Source organism: Plectropomus leopardus, chromosome 1, assembly GCF_026936395.1.
Source record: "Plectropomus leopardus strain MGB_pleo_1.0 chromosome 1, ASM2693639v1, whole genome shotgun sequence".
NCBI lineage: Eukaryota > Metazoa > Chordata > Actinopteri > Perciformes > Serranidae > Plectropomus > Plectropomus leopardus.
The window spans coordinates 38,924,354-38,942,713 of record NC_142176.1 but is presented as its reverse complement, the minus strand read 5'-3'; the positions used below and the strand labels follow the sequence as shown (position 1 = coordinate 38,942,713).

The 18,360-nt window shown below is 44.7% G+C and overlaps 1 protein-coding gene across 2 annotated transcripts in view; it reads right to left on the bottom strand.

Annotated features, from left to right (window-relative positions):
• LOC121943534 (neural-cadherin) overlaps positions 1–18,360 on the bottom strand; it is a 398,280-nt gene that overhangs the window by 252,480 nt on the left and 127,440 nt on the right. For both annotated transcript variants that reach the window (XM_042487073.2, XM_088081016.1), the window contains exon 5: positions 8,136–8,247. In XM_042487073.2, coding sequence (XP_042343007.2) covers positions 8,136–8,247 — 112 coding nt within the window. The remainder of the gene's footprint in view (positions 1–8,135; positions 8,248–18,360) is intronic.

Here is an 18,360-nt window from a genome sequence, read left to right as displayed (position 1 = left end):
AAACACATGTCACATATGAGTCAATATTTAATTTACTAAGTACAGATTTGTACTCTTCAGAGCACCGTTTGAGCATGTATTTATCAGCAAGTCCTTCTGTAATCTTGAATCAGCATTGTTGTGCTGGCATCACTACATGGGGGGGGGGCACAGTACATTTCTGGCTGCATCCCCCAAGTCTGTCTGGCACATAATGATTTTGTAGTGAAGATGGAAACTGCAGGAGCCTCAGATCTCTATGGAAAGCGAGATAATTGGCTCGCTTGGTACTCTGCACTTTTTTCCCAACTTGGCGAAGTAGACATTTGTCCACTCTCACGATGGAACTGATTATGGGATTACTAGCACATGATTTAGCAAAACGATGCTGGATGCCCATTTCTCCCAGCTCATTTAATTTAATTCTGTGCCTTTTAACCTGTTTAATCAAGTAAGGGGAGAAATGAAGCATTTATTTTTGGGAGGTTGGGTGGTTGAGCTTTAGGTGCACTCAGAACTGGAACGGGTAGAATTGACTATATTTATTGTAACATGCATTCAAGCATTTCTGTTTTAAGGATTTTTTTTAATTTAATGAGAAAAACAGAAGAGCGTTTGGCAAAGGAGCATTCCGCATGGGCTATTTTCCAGCTCACCAAGTTTAAAAGCTAATTGCCTAAGTTCAAATTTGAAAATTGGGGAGTTTCTATTATACATATACTGTTTTAGATATCATAATAAACAGGAAACACTGCAAGATGTTTAATTTTAGTACTGGGAGCTCTTCGTATCCTTTTTCTTTTTTGTTTATTTCTTTTTTAACAAAGATACTCGCAAGGGTACTGACAACCTTATACCAACCCAAACGCTTTAACACATACATAAACTTGGCAATGCACACACACACACACACACACACACACACACACACACACACACACAGGAGCAGCACAGCAGGGTGAAATTTTTCGCCTCCCTTAGTGCACCTTCTGTGCCACCTACACCATACACCTCACTCCCTCATTCACTTATTAACTTTCCTCATTTGCCATGATGACAAAGTACCAATTTGTTCAATACTTTAATTTATGACGAAGTCCTGCAAAAACAGAGATAGTCGCTTCAGTCTCAGCTGCGCTTTGTGTTTTTATTGCTAATGATTAGGGCTGGGTATTTTCAAGAACCTCACAATTCAATTTAACTTTGATTCTTTGGGTCATGATTCGATTTGATTAGATTCGATATTGATCCGATTCGATTTCGATTCATTTCGATTCAATATTGATCCAGCTGCTTCGATTTTGATTCAGTTATGTGTGTTGATGTCAGAAATACCCAGATAATTCATTCGAATACCATCTGATGTGTGTTCAATAAAGCGTGCATTATCTGTATTGATTTAGAAAAAACTGACACCAAAACTTATTTTACCATTACATTATTCTTTATTAAATGAAAATTAAAACTAAAATAAATTTAAAGTACAGAAAAGTACACGTTTGCCTGAGCCGAACTTAACAAAGGTAATAAACATTTATGCGGGATTTATCTACCTGCATTTGTGTGTGATCCACAGCTTTAGCGTTAGCAACAGGTTGCAAAACATCTGCATGGTGTCGGCTGAAATGGCTACGTAGGTTTGTTGTATTGTTGCAGTGTTTTAACACTGACTCACGAGGCTCACACACGACTTAACTACTATCGACTTCGCATGTCCAAACGTCACTTTTTAATGTTGTCGGCGCTGATTTTAACACACTACTACCTCACGCTACTGTCACCATTTTAATGAATAACAATAATAAAAAATGACAATACTACTATAATTGATACGTTGATCCTAATAACTGTAATTTCACTAACTGTGCGTCCCTATGCTGACGGTGTAATTTAACCAAGTACATTAACTCAAGTACTGTACCTAAGTAAAAATCTGATGGACATTTACATTACTTAAGTATTTTAATCTCATGCCACTTTCCTATTATACTCCACTACACTTTAGAGGCAAATATGACAATTTTTCCTCCACTACTATTACTAGATCACTACTTTATAAGTTAGGAGTTATGTGCAAAAACCATATGAAAATATACAAGCGCAGCTGAAACAATTAGTAGATTGATTAGACAATTAAGTGCAATTTGCAAGCATGCACTGTGCACACATGAACTATGACATTCATTCATTCATTCATTCATTCATTTTCCGTAACCGCTTGTCCTTGTAAGGGTCGCGGGGGGGCTGGAGCCAATCCCAGCTGTCATTGGGCGGAAGGCGGGGTACACCCTGGGCAGGTCGCCAGACCATCGCAGGGCCGACACATATAGACAAACAACCATACACACTCACAGTCACACCTAAGGGCAATTTCGAGTCACCAATTAACCTGAGCTGCATGTCTTTGGACTGTGGGAGGAAGCCAGAGACCCCGGAGAGAACCCACGCAGACACGGGGAGAACATGCAAACTCCACACAGAAGGGCCCCCATGAACTATGACAATTTAATTAATTAATTATTTTTTAGGTAGATTAGATTAGATTAGATTAGATTAGATTAGATTAACTTTATTATCCACTTTAGTGGAAATTTGTCTTTGGCTTCGCCAATACATAATATTACAGACAAAAACAAATCATTAGATACATTAAACCATACAACAACAAAGAATTTGTACAAATAGACAGGAAACAGCAGCAAAAGATGAGAATATTATAACCTACAGAAAATGCACTTAGGTATGTACCTGTTCCTGTATATCTTTAACTGTGACAGCGTATTCAGTGGAGTATCTGCATATTCACTCAATGTCTAACTGGCTAGTGTCATATTGTACCTACTACATGCTCAGTGTATGCCAGTCAGCACTTCCGTAAAAGTCACTGTCTAGCTCCGCATTGTTATCACATCCTTGACGAATGTTTTGTTCCCATTTTACCTGTGTATGAAGCATCGAAGAATCATAATTACAAGCAAAATAATTATCTTTTCTCTCGTCTTTTATGGCTTTTTATGATAAATGTTGAATTGTAACAGGTATAATAAGGTACACTTTAGCACTTGTCTAGCTTTTCTGTTGATCTAGTTGCTATGTTTGCTATATCTGCTCTAACATTAGAATAAACTCATCATTTTTGTGTTTGTACTGAATGGATGTATGGCATCTGTCTTTTGATATAGTGGTCATCATGCCGTGCTCAATAGCTTTTTCATCTTGTACTTGTGGTGAGTGCTCTTTGCTAATTGTTTTAGTTGGCGCAGATTTTTTTTAAAGTACTTGATTCATATGCAACATGTCTTTGTCGCATACTAAAATGCTGTGAGTACTGTGACATGGCATACACAAAACACGCAACCCCTTCTCACTCTCTCAAGTAGAGTTTTGGCAAAGCATATTCCCATGAGCAGCAACAACTGAATAAAAGTATTAGGCCTATACAAGGAAAAAATGTTAATGTCACTACATCTCTTCTGTGTGCTGATCTACTGACGTATTCACATGTTAAAACCCTTAGTAGTTTAAGTACTATGTATTTAAAGCATAATTTGTTATTCCATTTATATTTGGTCAATTTGTTATGTTTTTTATTATTATAATTAGTATTATTTTCTCACATCTCTAATAAAGCAAGCCACTGCATTGGAGAACTTTCCCTATCCCAAGATCACAACACAGTCATGGTTATAAACAAATCACTGTTTAGAGGCAGCTCTTTTTTTTGCATTTGAAATGTTTTTCCTTTTGAGCTGCCTCCTAATGAAAAAGTGGAGACTGCTGCACAGTACAGCTAGCTGGAGTGACAACGTGTTATGGTTTATCATCACCCACTTTGTTCTTTAAAACACAAGTGTTGCTGAACTTTGACATTGTTTTCCAATCAGTGATGGGAAGGTTGCTTTAAAAATGTTACAGATTACTTGTTACCCAGTTATATACAAGGAATGTAACTACTTTAATTATTTAATTTTATCAAGTAATGTAATTTACTACATTTGATTACTTTTCTAGAAAATATTTTATATCAGGCATTAAAGCTGAGCATTTCGATGTTGACAGCATTTTCACCTCCAGTAAACAGGTTTTACACTGTAGCACATCAGAAAAGACTGTACAGTAGGGTTAGAGCCCTCTTCCTGAAGACAAAATATTATTGATTTTCCAGCACTGAAAGTCGCTCTCGTCCTCTACATGGAAACCTGCCTTGGTGTGGCTCGCTATGTGCAGGGATGGCAAACTCAAGCTGATTATTTATTTATTTATTTATTTTTTTATTCATGTTTTTATCAGACAACAGAGCATAAGAATCATTGACTACAACAATCATTACATCCATATAGTCAGCTCTCTGTCCTTATTTTTGTTTTTGGTTTTGAATAAGCAAAACAAACCGAACTACAAAACAGCTAGCACAAAAAACAAAAAAAAAACAAAAAAAAAACACAAACAAACAAACAAAAACAAAGTGCCTACAAACTTAACTTGACATCTGGGTATACTTGACTCGTGACTTTCACATCCAATACAGAATATACCTAACTCACAATATCTCACAAAGCAGATGCATCCTCTAAATATTGCAAAAAGGGACCCCAGACTTGGTTAAAGATATCTTCTCTCCCCTTAACTCTATAAGTTACCTGTTCATATAAAGCCATTTTGGTCATTTGTTCAGTCCATTCTTTAAAACAACAATCAATAGATGACTTCCAGTGCCTTAATATTATCCTACAGCCTGTTGTGGTGGCTAGACGCACCCATACTCTCTGTCTTCCAGTTAGATTTATGTTATCTGGTAAAAGACCCAAGATACACAAAGCTGGCGACTTAGAAACATTAATATGAAAAAGACCATTCAAGAGCTTAATGATCCCATCCCACAAGTGATCATTTTTTCCACATCCATACAGCATATGAACTAAAGTCCCTATTTCTTTCTGACATTTCCAACAAGTATCTTTGTCACTCAAGCTGATTATATTGACACACTATGGCTGGGAAATTAATCGAAAATTAATTGAAACTGACATTCTGAACCTTTAACAGTTGTAATCTTGCCCACATTGGTTATTTCGCCTTTTTTTTTTTTATTTTAAAATTCTGTTAATCCCTCACCATCCTGGGGTTGCTGACTCTAGAAATACAACTGAGTATTTGACAACCAAGTCGTGTGTGCTTTCACAGTGTTTTATTATCACGGAACAAACAGCATATCATCAAACAGCACAGCACAGCAAAAGAGACAGAGTGGAGTTTCTCCTCACAGCACTAAAGTGTCTGAATGCACCAACAGCCAAATGTTCAGCGGCAGGAAGGGACTTTTTTTTAAACGCTACAGACTAATTTGTTTTAGTTTCAGCTTCAGTCAGACTTGTACAGATTATTTACAAACACTAGAACACATCGCTCAGCGTCTCTTCCAGCTGCAAGCACTGAGCTCTCATTATTATTATCAGGGGCAGCTTTAGAGATCTGGGGGCCTGGGGCCACAGGCACATTGCCTTATTCTTAACTTTTCTCTAACTGGGAATGTTGGCAGGCTGTTGGCGGCTATAGAAGAAGTAGGCCGACTCAAAACCTTTTCCCCCAATAAAAACAATTAATAGCACAGAGCAGAAGTTCAAGTCAGTCTTACAGTAAGAGGTTGGTCTGTTATCAGCACCATGTACGTAAATTTACCTGACGTTTGTTTAAGATGGAGCTTTTGATTCTTGCATTATGCTGGATAGTTTAATAAATAATAATGCATAATGGTATTTGTTACAGTGCAACATACCATGGTTAAATTAAAGTGTAAATGTCCTTTTTATTTATTGGATAATAACACTGGATAATTTAATGATATATTGACTGCCAAACTATGAGGACAAAAAACAAAATAAAACAAAACAAAAAAGAAAATAATCATTCATTAATCATGTCCAATAAATTGTGATATTGATTTGAGGTCATATCACCCAGCTCTACAACACACAATTTTTTTTTTTTTAATTTGCTGATGAGAGGCAGTGCAAACAAGAGAACCAATCAAAAACAATGATTAAAAGTGCATACTGCCAAAAGAATGGAGCCTGTCTGGACGCAGAGACAGCTTCTGGTAAGCCATCCTAGCCTTGTTGGTTTTGCACTCAAATGTGTTACAAAAGCTTTGCTGACTTACCTTGTGTACAGAAATATATGAAAAAAGGCATTCACGCATGACGAAAAGATGCAAAGCCACAGAATAAATGTTATATCTTAGGTAAAATCTTTTTACTTAAATAATTATGTCTGGATTAAACTTCTTTACAATCACCAACATTTTGATTTGTAACTGTAATTTAATTACACTTTTTTTTTGATTACTTACAGATTATGATTAGATTCATTTTGCAATTAAATTATGTAACTACTTCAATGTGACCAAATGCACAGGCAAGCATATTGCTTTTTTGTGACAAGTTGGTTTTGCCCAGCCATAGGTAAGATAAAAATATATACCTTTGAAATTCACAAAATTGATAAAAACAGACTTGACTTTTACTTTAATTTGCACAATTCAATTTTCAGTTTTACTCAACTAAATTCTCTCTGCTACGTGCAATGTCAGCTGTTAAGACAATACGACTATTTTCACAGGATACAAAGTGATTTAACAGTTCAGCTGTTCTGTTTCATTTAGTGTTACACTGTGTGTTTGTAAACTGTGTGTATGTAACCCATTTTCCCCTTAATCAAATACGATATTTGAGTAATGGTGATAATGATGGTGATGAGGATGATTGTAATGATGCCAGCCAGAACACAGCACAAGTGTAAAAACAACAAAGCTTTGTATTGTGAATCCAACCCAAAAGTTTTCTGCCTGCAGCCTGAGTTAATGAGCACTTCCAATGAGGTGTCAAAACTGCAGTCATTAATAATTCACGTACTGCATGCAGTCTTTTATTTCCCTGCATTTTGTTCCTGTCAATACTCATTTGTAGCTCTGTTGGTGTTTCCATTTTTAGCCAACGGTAAGCAAACCTGTTTATTTTATTTGAAGCATCACTTTGTTTTGAGCTGTGAACAGAATGATCTTGAGCTGCTTTTAAAGTGGAAATATTGTTTTATTCGTTGTGCAATTTGAACCAATTGTTACGCTTTAAGATATTGAATTTATTTGAAATAGAATGTGCAGCCTTTATGCAGAGAGGTGTGAAATACTTTGCTGTCAGTTTTGTTGGCAACCTGTCAGAATCTGAAAAAGAGGGCTTCTCAGTGTTAAGTCACACTGTGCAGATCAAATTGTGATAAGTCAAACCCACAACAGTTACCATTTCCATTTCCTCACATAAGATGAAACTTAAGCGATCCCTGTGTGGAAATTGGGTCGTTACAGGAGAGGAGAGGCGAGAGCAGCTGCACTGATGGAAGTGCCGGTGATTTCACGGCTGCCAGTGCTGACAAGTACCTACTCAGTTTTCTGACCAGTCAAAACACATGAATGTTAAAAGAGCTCAGCCACTCTTGTTTCGCTCTGAAAGCCACTACAGCAGGGCTTCTAAAGCATTTACATAACACAGACCCCACACAGGCACACATTAGCCCACTGAGCTGCACCTGCTTTAGCTTTACTTCATGGGACTCATAAGGAAAAATATGGCGTGTTTTTTAAGAATTCCAGAATTTTACAACCACCTAATATGAATATAGCGAAAATAAAACACCTCTTGTGATTCACTGGGTTTATTCATTCAACCCAGACTGGAAAAAAACACACAGCACTGCAGCACACTCTCCTCAATAACATCATGATTTATGCATTATGTACTGTGTTTATCAGGTGTGTTTAAAGACAATCTTAATTAGAACACTAACATTTTTAAATTGCGTGGGAGTTTTTTAATTAGTGAAGTTAAATGGGAAAATAACACAAGCACAGCTTCCTTTGGTGCTTTTGTTTATGAGAACACATAAGCTATGAAAACAGCAAAGTGCATCTCCAAATCCCCCTTGCAAGTACGTTCAACAGAAAAACAACCACAAATGGAATGGAATTTTTGGTGTAAAATAATGTCATTTGATGTTGTCTAAAAACAAAAAGAAAGAAGTGCAGGAAAAACTAATGGGGATTTAAACAAGATGGGGGCTTTGGGATGTTAGACGATCTTTTGTGATTTGTACGGATGTCTCACCTTGCAGCAGGGACGTTGCTGTCGTCACAGTCTCTGGGACGCCGTCCTTGCTGTAAATAGACTGGAGGAACTCTGGAACGCAGTCGTTTTCATCCACAATAACAACTCGGACCTAAGAAAGAAATAAGAAGGAGAAAAGGGAAGATGGAGAGATAGAGAGAAACAGGAAGGAAGTCACAGAGAGAAGGGAGGGGCTTGGCATGAGTAAATGACTAGTCTGACCTTCATCACAGAGACTTTTCACTTAATTGTGGCTGTGCTGCACAGATTTGATCACTGCCAATTGCCATACAATACATGCCAATACATGTTAGATGCGTGTTAAACGTCATGTACACGTGGACAATGATAACCTTACAAATTGTAGCTGATGCAGTTTTTAGAGCCAGGCATCACAGTTTCCCTCTACCAGCTGCACTCTCCATGGAATGATGCAAACATCTGGCTGTTTCCTTTTCAAAGAGCTCTTTTTTTGACAACATACCACACTTTGTAGAAAATCCAAATGTTCTGTGCAATTTTAACATTGAACGCTTGAAGGCTGTTAGTCTCATGCTTTATAAAGGTTTAATCTGTTAACAAACATATCTTGTGTTGTTCAAATCTAAAAATAATCAAGGTTGTAACTTACAGCCTACAGATGGATCTAACAGGATGCTATTATTTTTTATGACTTGCCGTATATTCTTTGAAAGCTGCTGGAAACTTTTGACTTGACAGCATCTTTTTTTTTCACCACCCCCTGCTCCTGCCACCTGATCTCATCTACTTTCCAAATGCATTTCATCTCCAACAAGCTATCAAACACACACAAATTCTTGTCAAAAACTAAAAACTATAGAAAGAAAAATATATTATAGTGTAAGACTAAAAATGAGTGCAGAGTTTCTGCATCGCTGTTTTCATACATGTTTCAGTAATACTGTTACTGTATCTACATGCTAAAACTGCCCAGGCAATCACAAGTGGAAATGCTGGAGATTAAAAGTCACACTGGGTTGGTGTTATGAAAAATTTTTAAATCTGGGATTACTACTTCAGGCACTGTCCGGAATTGGTTTTCTTTGGGTCCGGAGTCGTTTTCATCTGTGAGTAACCCAAATTAACCCTATCCTTAACCAAAAAAAAGCCTCATCCCATCCGCCTCCAAAGGCATGCCCTGACCCTGATCCCTCTGGTTTATTTACCCCTCCTCAGCGAGGAAGCTTCTGTGGAGACGCTTCCTTCAGTAGGTCAGTGGAGAATGCAATCTTGTGCAATTTTTCAGAAGCCCTGAGCTAACGAATGAGAGTGGATCAGTGTGCAAAGATGAATTTGTATGGTGTGAGCATGTAGGTGTGTGTTTGTGTGTGTGTGTGTGTGCGTGTGCACGACACACTGGGCTGCTGCTCAGTTCATTAGGGGCATGAAGGCAAACACAGCATCTTCTACCAGATGTTGACTGCCTGCTTGCAGCAATCAGGAGGAATAAATAAAGACATGGGCTGACCCCCAGCCCCACTTCTACTCTTCCATATACCCACAGCAGTATAGACAAAAACACAGCTGACCACTCTCTGATACACACGCGCACACGCACACACACACACACACACACACACACACACACACACGCAAACACACTGTGAGTGGTGTGTAAATACCACTGGTATTAAATCCTGGTAGGTAAGATGAAGTCCTGTAATATCAGTTAATCCTTCAGCAAAGATCAGCTCCGAAGCAATGGACAACAAAATAAAATCTGACCATGTCAACTCCCTGAGGTGATTTGTGTGTGTTTGCTAGTGACTGTTAATCTCTGTTTGCCTGTGTGTGTGTGTGTGTGTTTGCATGGCAGAGAGTCAGCCTATGTGCCAGTATGATGGGGAATATCGAGGGTTCGACAAGACATATGAACAAATAGTACATGTGTGTACGAGGCTGAGGGAAAGCAAGATTGAATAAGAGGAGAGGGGAAGTCAGCCGTAATAAAGCAAGATGAGCTCAAACACACACACGCACACATGTGCGCGCACACACACACACACCTGGGGCAGCTGCAGACAGGTCTCAGGCTGGTTAGGTAACTAATGGTGCCGATGAGCTATCACTCCTGCAGGGAGAAACTTGGAAACTACCTGCAAATTAAAGTCATGCTCAGTGACTCCAGTCCACACAAATACAACACCTCTGTTCACTGTTGTGGCAGACAGAGACAGATTTCTGAGAGGTAGAATAAAATCAAAAGCAAAAGGACAGCTGAACAGGAACCGAAGCGATGGCATTATTTCTACAGTCTTTTTTTGGAAACTAATTAACACTGTCATTTTTTTTTTCTTTTTATACTGCTACTGCTATAGTCAACTTTAAAACTATAACAGGAAAAACAGAACGCTTTAAGTAATGAGATGCTGGGGCTTCATAAGAAGAAATTCCCTACTCTGAAATCCTCACTTATTTCGTTTTAGAAAGACATTTGGGATTTTTGGTATTACAGAAATGAACCTTTCTAACTGCATTTTAGTAAAAAAAAATCTTATCTTAGGATAGGAATTTAACTATTAAAGAACTGTCTTAATTTAGGGATTTCCCAAGTTAGGAATCCTAAATTAGGATGGCATAGACCCTGTCCTAAATTCAAAATAACTGCCAAAAATGGCAGCAGTACTGTTGTTCATACTAAATGACAAAGACAACAGCAATCAACAAGTAATTAACAATTAAATAACAATGAAGAAAATTTCCCGAAAAGGTTGGCTTTTCTCTCCTCCTCCGATACAATTAGTTCCTATGACCCAATATAGTTCAAACTGAATGCCCATTATTTATTGTCCATGACAGCGAGCTGGCTAGCCAGTGACAAGTGAGAGTGCTGACCGTATAATGGCTTGACCGTACCTACTGATACATTCTAGTCAAAGATACGGGCAGTCTGTGTACATTCTACATTCTAAACATAGATACAAGCATAACAGAATGAGTGGAGATTGAAAAATCAAATTTCCAGTTATATCAATGATGTAATAAGTTAGGGTGAGATAGGAGGTCTAAAATAGGATAGGACACAGCCATTAGATTAGGACTTGCTTCTGTTATAGAAGGACAGGATTTTTCCTCTCTTTGAAACTTAAGATTGCATGTACAGCAAGAGCCTCCAATCTAAGCAGTCTAAGGAGAGCTGCATTATTATATATAAATATATATAATGGAGTGCCCCAGGGATGACCTTTTTTTTCAACCATTGCATAGAGTTTTGATTATTGCAGAACATAAGCTCTGTAGCAAACAAACCTTCGTGATACTTACACATTTTGTTAATCAAGAAAATCTCCACAAATAAATAACCTCCCTCATGATTTTTGAAGTAAATACAATCGCAAATGCAATGTAAAGCTTTAAACAAATGTAGCGATCCTGGGGTCGCTGTTATGCTGCTCTATTCTGCATGCCGCAAGGCATGCTGGGTTATTGTTCTGGGGTTATGTTATGGGCTTATTTGAGTTAATCTGTTCTATGTTGTTAATGTAATTTACTAGTTTTGTTCCGTTCTGCCTGTCTTGTTCATTATTAGTTATATGTGTGGGGGAACCGTGAGTGGGGCGGGTTTTGGCCGCCATGGCCTCAGGTCCCCGGCCTGCAGAGTGTTGTTGAAGATTTCCTGCTTGTGAGCCTTTTCAAAATAAAAGCCCTCGCAGATGAGAGAAGTTCTCTGTCTTCATTCCTGTTTAAAGTCACTGCTCACCACATTGGTCTCAGAAGTGGGATGGCGTCTGCCTGACTACGAATGGAAAAAGATATCGAAGAACTTCAATGAGCCATCAACAGAAGTCTCAACCGCCTGTGGACCATGGTGCCGCGAGAAGAGCTGGCTGGCGGAGAGCATGCTCCCGATAATCCTGACGGCTCCAGCACACCAAGAGCTCGTCGCCCCCTAGCGGCTAGATGGAGCGTCGCAGATGGCGGAGAAGAAGACGTCGTGCTAGCCACTCCCGCCGCATTCACCGTCATCAAGAACACTGCCGTCAACCCCGAGGCTAACGCTAGCCTCCAGCCGCCGGCGACGGAGAGCGGAACGACAGCCAGAGCCCCCAAGCGGAGAACGCCGGCCAAGCTTCCCAAATACAGCGGAGAGAGAGCTCGCCCCGTATCTAGCTCAGACGGAGCTAGCAGCGCAGCAAAACGGCTGGAGCCCCGAAGAGACGGCGATCAGCCTCACCCTCGCGCTTGAAGGAAAGGCAGCCCGAGTGCTACTGGACCTCAACCCGGCGGAGCGGCAGGATCTACGAGCACTAACCACCGCGTTAGAGAGGAGATTCGGCGAGAGCCAATCAACCGATGAGAACCGGGAGCAACTAATTAGCCGCTGCCGCCGAGACGGAGAGAGGCTGGGAACCTTCGCCGCCGATGTACAACTACACGCCCGTCAAGGTTACCCTCACTTCGACGCGGATGTCCGAGCAGAGCTGGCCCTCCATGCATTCCTGAGAGGTCTCACACCGGAGAGACTCCGACAACACGTCAGCCTCGCTTCACCACGAACCCTCGGCGAGGCGCTGCAAGAAGCCGAGCGGGCGGAACGCGCGCTCACGCCCCTGGCGGCCCGGCACCTCAAGACTTTACTCCAAAGCCGCAGGTCAGAATGGCTGAATGCGGGAAAGAAGAGGAGAGAGAGCGGGAAACCAGGTCACCGGCTTCCCCGCGTCGCCGGCGCGCCGGATGCTATAGATGCCACGAGCCTGGCCATCTCGCGCGGAACTGCCCGGCTCCAACTCCGGGAAACGAGAAGAGAGTGGCGCTGTGAGGGAACCGCCACTCCAGATCACCCTCCCTCGCCAAGGACAGTGCACGCTGGTGGGTCGGTGCGGCCATGCCACGGGGCTGTACCTGCCCTGCCTTCTCGACAACCATTACTGCCAAGCATTAGTAGACACTGGGTCTACCATCTCGCTAGTGCGGCCGGGCCTCCTCCCCGGCACGACGGGCTGTCCCTCCGCAGCCTGGGATGCCACCGACGTCAAACTACTGACGGTCTCCGGTGAGAAGGTCGACATGGGCGGGAAGAAGCTGCTGACAGTACGTGTGGGTGGCCGGAGCGTGAGACACGAGTTCTGGCTCGCTAATATCCAGGCCCCGTGCATCATTGGCTTGGACCTGCTGAAGCGCTGGAGAGCACGCATCGACATCGCAGGGGAAAGCATCGCGCTGGGGCCCCGTACCCTTAAGCTTCGACCAAGCGAAGCAGAACAGTGCACGAGAGAGCGAGAAAACGGCTCCGCCACCGCTGAGCGAGAGAGTAGCTCCGCCGCCGCTAAGCGAGAGCAGAGTTCCGCTGAAGCCACGCCCCTCTCCAGCCTCCCCACGTCGAGACCCTCCGCACCGGCAGCCCCCACGCCGCTGACCGTGAACCCCTCCGCGGAGACCGCTGAAGCGATTGAAGACCTGTGGCAGCGTAGCAGTGAAGGGCTAACTCCACACCAGCAACAGCAGCTGAAGGCGCTTCTGGAGGAGCACAAAGACATCTTTGCAGCCAATGTTAAAGACTGCAGACAGACATCGCTGGTCCAACACCACATAGAGACCGGAGACGCACAGCCCATCCGTCTGCGTCCCCACCGGCTCGCGCTCACCAAACGACAAGCGGCGGACGAGATGATCCGCGAGATGCTGGAAGCCGGAGTGATAGAGCCCTCCGACAGCCCCTGGGCCACGCCAGTCGTACTGGTGAGAAGAAAAGGCGGTGGTTGGCGGTTCTGTGTGGATTACCGGCGGCTAAACGGCGTGACAAAGAAGGACTCTTACCCGCTGCCCCGCATCGATGATGTCCTCGACTACATCTCTGGGTCCAGCTGGTTCAGCTCCCTCGACCTCCGAAGCGGCTACTGGCAGGTGGAGCTGGCCCCCGAAGCAAGACCGAAGACCGCCTTCACCTTCGGGCAGGGGCTGTGGCAGTTCCGGGTCATGCCGTTCGGGCTCTGCAACGCACCGGCGACATTCGAGCGGCTGATGGAGAGAGTGCTGATGGCAGTCCCCCGAGAGCGGTGCGTGGTGTACCTCGACGACCTGCTGGTGCACGCTGACAGCTTTGACGGAGCCCTCGCCAATCTGAGAGAGGTCTTCGGACGCATCCGCGGGGCCGGACTGAGACTTCATCCCGGGAAATGCCGTCTGCTGAGCTGAGAGACAGAGTTCCTGGGGCACGTTGTCAGCGCTCAGGGCGTGGCCACCAACCCAGCCAAGGTGGTTGCGGTCCGGGACTGGCCGAGGCCGGCGAATGTCAGTGAGCTCTGGAGCTTCCTGGGTCTGGCATCCTACTACCGACGCTTCGTGAGAAACTTCGCCACCATCGCCAGCCCCCTTCACCGCCTGACAGATAAGGGCCGCCCCTTCGACTGGAACGACAGCTGCACAGCCGCCTTCCACAGACTCAAAGCCGCGCTGACAGAGGCTCCGGTCCTGGCTTATCCCTCGCCACAGCAGCCGTTCATTGTGGACACTGATGCCAGCAACGACGGTGTGGGGGCGGTGCTCTCGCAGGGTGAGGGAGAGGCGGAGAGAGTCGTGGCCTACTACAGCAGGGCTCTGAGCCGGGCGGAGAAGAACTACTGCGTCACTCACCGGGAGCTGTTGGCGGTCGTGCTGGCGCTGCGCCAGTTCCGGCCGTATCTGCTGGGCCGCCGTTTCCTCCTCCGCACAGACCACGCCTCGCTGACCTGGCTGATGAACTTCAAGAGCCCGGAGGGGCAGGTAGCCCGCTGGCTCGAGATCCTCCAAGAGTTCGATTTCGAGATCCGACACCGGGCGGGGCGGCAGCACAGCAACGCTGACGCTCTGTCCCGGCGTCCCTGCGCAGCGGCCGAGTGTCGCTACTGCCAGCGGCAGGACGAGCGGGGTCTCGAGGTCCAGAGCATGGCAGCGGTGAGTCTCACACAAGAAGGGGGGTTGGGACCCTCACTAACCTTTTCTGAGTTACAGCAACACCAGACTGCTGTCGAGACGCTGGCCCTGGTCCAAAGCTGGCTGGAGGCGGGGCAGCGACCGGAGTGGTCCGAGGTGTCCGCGGGAGGACCTAAGGTGAAGGCCTACCACTCCCAATAGGGAAATGTCGAGTCCCATGGGCGGCTGCTGTACCGGAGGTGGCAGGCGCCGGGCCGGGGTAATGACATCCTGCAGCTGCTGGTTCCCCGGGCACTCCGCTCTCAGGTCCTGCATACGGTCCACGGCTCGGTGGGGGCCGGTCACTACGGGATCGCCAAGACCCTGCACAGGCTCCGGGCGAGGTTCTACTGGCCAGGCTGCCGGAAGGACGTGGAGCTGCACGTGCACTGCTGCGACGTCTGCGCCGCCCAGAAGGGACCGAGCCAGCGGTCCCAGGCCCCGCTGCAGCAGTACCTGGTGGGGGCTCCCATGGAGCGAGTTGGTGTGGACATTTTGGGTCCGTTCCCCATCACCGAGGCCGGGAACCGTTATGTGCTCATGGCTATGGACTACTTCAAGAAGTGGCCCGAGGCGTACGCGGTTCCCGACCAAAGTGCATCGACGACGGCCGGGAAGCTGGTGGAAGAGATGTTCGCTCGCTTCGGGGTCCCAGATGAGCTGCACAGTGACCAGGGGCGGAACTTCGAGTCCCAGGTCTTCGGAGAAGTCTGCAGGCGCCTGGGTGTCCAAAAGACGAGGACGACGCCACTGCATCCACAGAGCGATGGGCTGGTGGAGCGGTTTAACCGCACCCTGGCCACCCAGCTTGCCACCCTCACCAGCCGGCACCAGAAAGACTGGGACCGCCACCTGCCCCTGGTCCTGTGGTCGTACCGCTTCGCGGTGCAGGAGTCCAGCCAGTGTACGCCGGCGGCGCTGCTGTTTGGCCGGGAGATCAGGACGCCAGTGGATTTGGTGTTTGGTTCCCCCCCAGAGCCTGAGATTGCTGGGGGAAAAGAGATGGACTACTTCAGAAGGCTGAGGGAGCGTCTGCACACAGTGCACGACTTCACGCGGCGAGCTCAGTCCAACGCTGGAGTCCGACAAAAGAGGGTCTATGACACACGGTGTCGTGGACGCGCCTTTGTTCCGGGCCAAAAGATCTGGGTGTACTGTCCGGTGAGAAAGAAGGGACTTTCACCGAAACTCTGCACACACTGGCAGGGCCCTGCTGAGGTAGTGGCTCGCCTCTCCGAGGTGGTCTATCGCGTCAGAATGCCCGATCGCGGACGTCTGGTGGTGCTGCACCAGGACCGGCTCTCCCCTTACCGGCCTCTGGCTCCGCCGGAGGTTGGGGACGCCGAGGAGGACAGAACTGAGACCGATGACATAGACTCTTTGCCAGGAGCGGCTACGGAGAGCCCTCGTCGTTCTACTCGCCGCCGGAGGCGGCCTGGACATTCAAGTGAGTTTCTGTTGGACGATGGGGTTAGTGGGGACACTTAAACCCTCGGGTGGGGGCTATGTAGCGATCCTGGGGTCGCTGTTATGCTGCTCTATTCTGCATGCCGCAAGGCATGCTGGGTTATTGTTCTGGGGTTATGTTATGGGCTTATTTGAGTTAATCTGTTCTATGTTGTTTATGTAATTTACTAGTTTTGTTCCGTTCTGCCTGTCTTGTTCATTATTAGTTATATGTGTGGGGGAACCGTGAGTGGGGCGGGTTTTGGCCGCCATGGCCTCAGGTCCCCGGCCTGCGGGGTGTTGTTGAAGATTTCCTGCTTGTGAGCCTTTTCAAAATAAAAGCCCTCGCAGATGAGAGAAGTTCTCTGTCTTCATTCCTGTTTAAAGTCACTGCTCGCCACACAAACTAAACCATGGGCAAATAAAAGCCTCAAAGTTAGGGTATTTACTGATGTATTTTATGACGTAGAACAAAACGTGACAGTGTCTTAAGCTTATGTTAACCACAGACCTAAATTCAAGGTTTTTACCAAAAACCCATTCAAAAAAATCATGGACTTTGAGACCAGAGAACCCCATGGGCTGACATGCAAAATCACTTCTGGGTTTTAGGACTCATTGTTGGGGCACTCTGTGCCAGAGATTGCAATTTTATATTGGTTGTCATTCTTAAGAGGGCGTGTCTTATGTAATATGTGCCAGCCTTAGGACAGACACAGGGTGTTGTGGGTTTAGTTTAGGTCTGTATCTGAATGTTAATCTAAATGAACTGAAACCAACATGATCTCAGTGCATGTTTGCTGGAATGAGAAGAGGACAGGATTAGACCTGAGCAGGGCTGGGAAACCATGTAGTTGAGTAAAAAGTATTTTACCAGTACTACCTGTACTGTGACAACTCCAAACCTACAGAGTGAACACAGCAAAGAAATAATACATAATGTGTCTTGATACAAAAAACCCAATGGCAGATTTTTTTTTTAATTTTTTTTTTTAGGCCTTGATAAGCTAAAGAAAAGATTCAAAATGTCTCACACTCCAAAATGAGAAAATCCAGTCACACCATCATCTGGATAAATCAGTCTTCTCAATCCATAAGTATTGAAGAAGTGGAATAGAACAGAAAGCTCCAGGGAAATAAGTGTCTACAGGATCATTCTTGTAGTTTAGAACTTAAGTTTTAAGCTATGAGCCTTTGCCATTTAAATATTATTAAAAAAAAACAGCCATATCAAAGGCAAAAGAGACAAAGCTTTATACCCTAATTTTAACTAGTGTCATATTTAAATGTATATGTGCTATTGCATGGAGCAAAGACATTGCACCGATAACTGCCAGCTACGAATCAGGCAAGCTTGACAAGGAGAGCCAAGTCAGAGCTGACAAGCGCTGGTCTTTTCCAAGGTGTGTAGGGGTGATGCCCTCAGAGCTGGTGAGAACATTAGACACAACAAGATGGAGAGGAAGGCCATCTTTGTGGTCAGGCTGGAACTGGACAGTGTGGAGCATGAAAGACCATATCAAAGACATCCTGGACAACACCTCTCATCCTCTCCATATTGAGTTTTCACAGGCTTCATTCAGCCACTGAATCATCCCACCCCGGTGTAAAACAAGAGCGCTGCAGGCACTGATTTGTACCTGCTGCCATCAGACTGTTCAACACCAATGGAAAGCACAGTCTATAACAGCACACAGCACACAAAGCCATTTCTCTACAGTGTCTGGTTTACTCGAGGCACTCTAGACCTTTCCCTTTGCACTGTCTCTCTGCTGGAGTGATTATATACCTTGCCAATCTGTTGATATATTTATTTTGTATATATTGTAATTTAAATAAGTGTGGCCCAAATCAATTTGATTTGCTG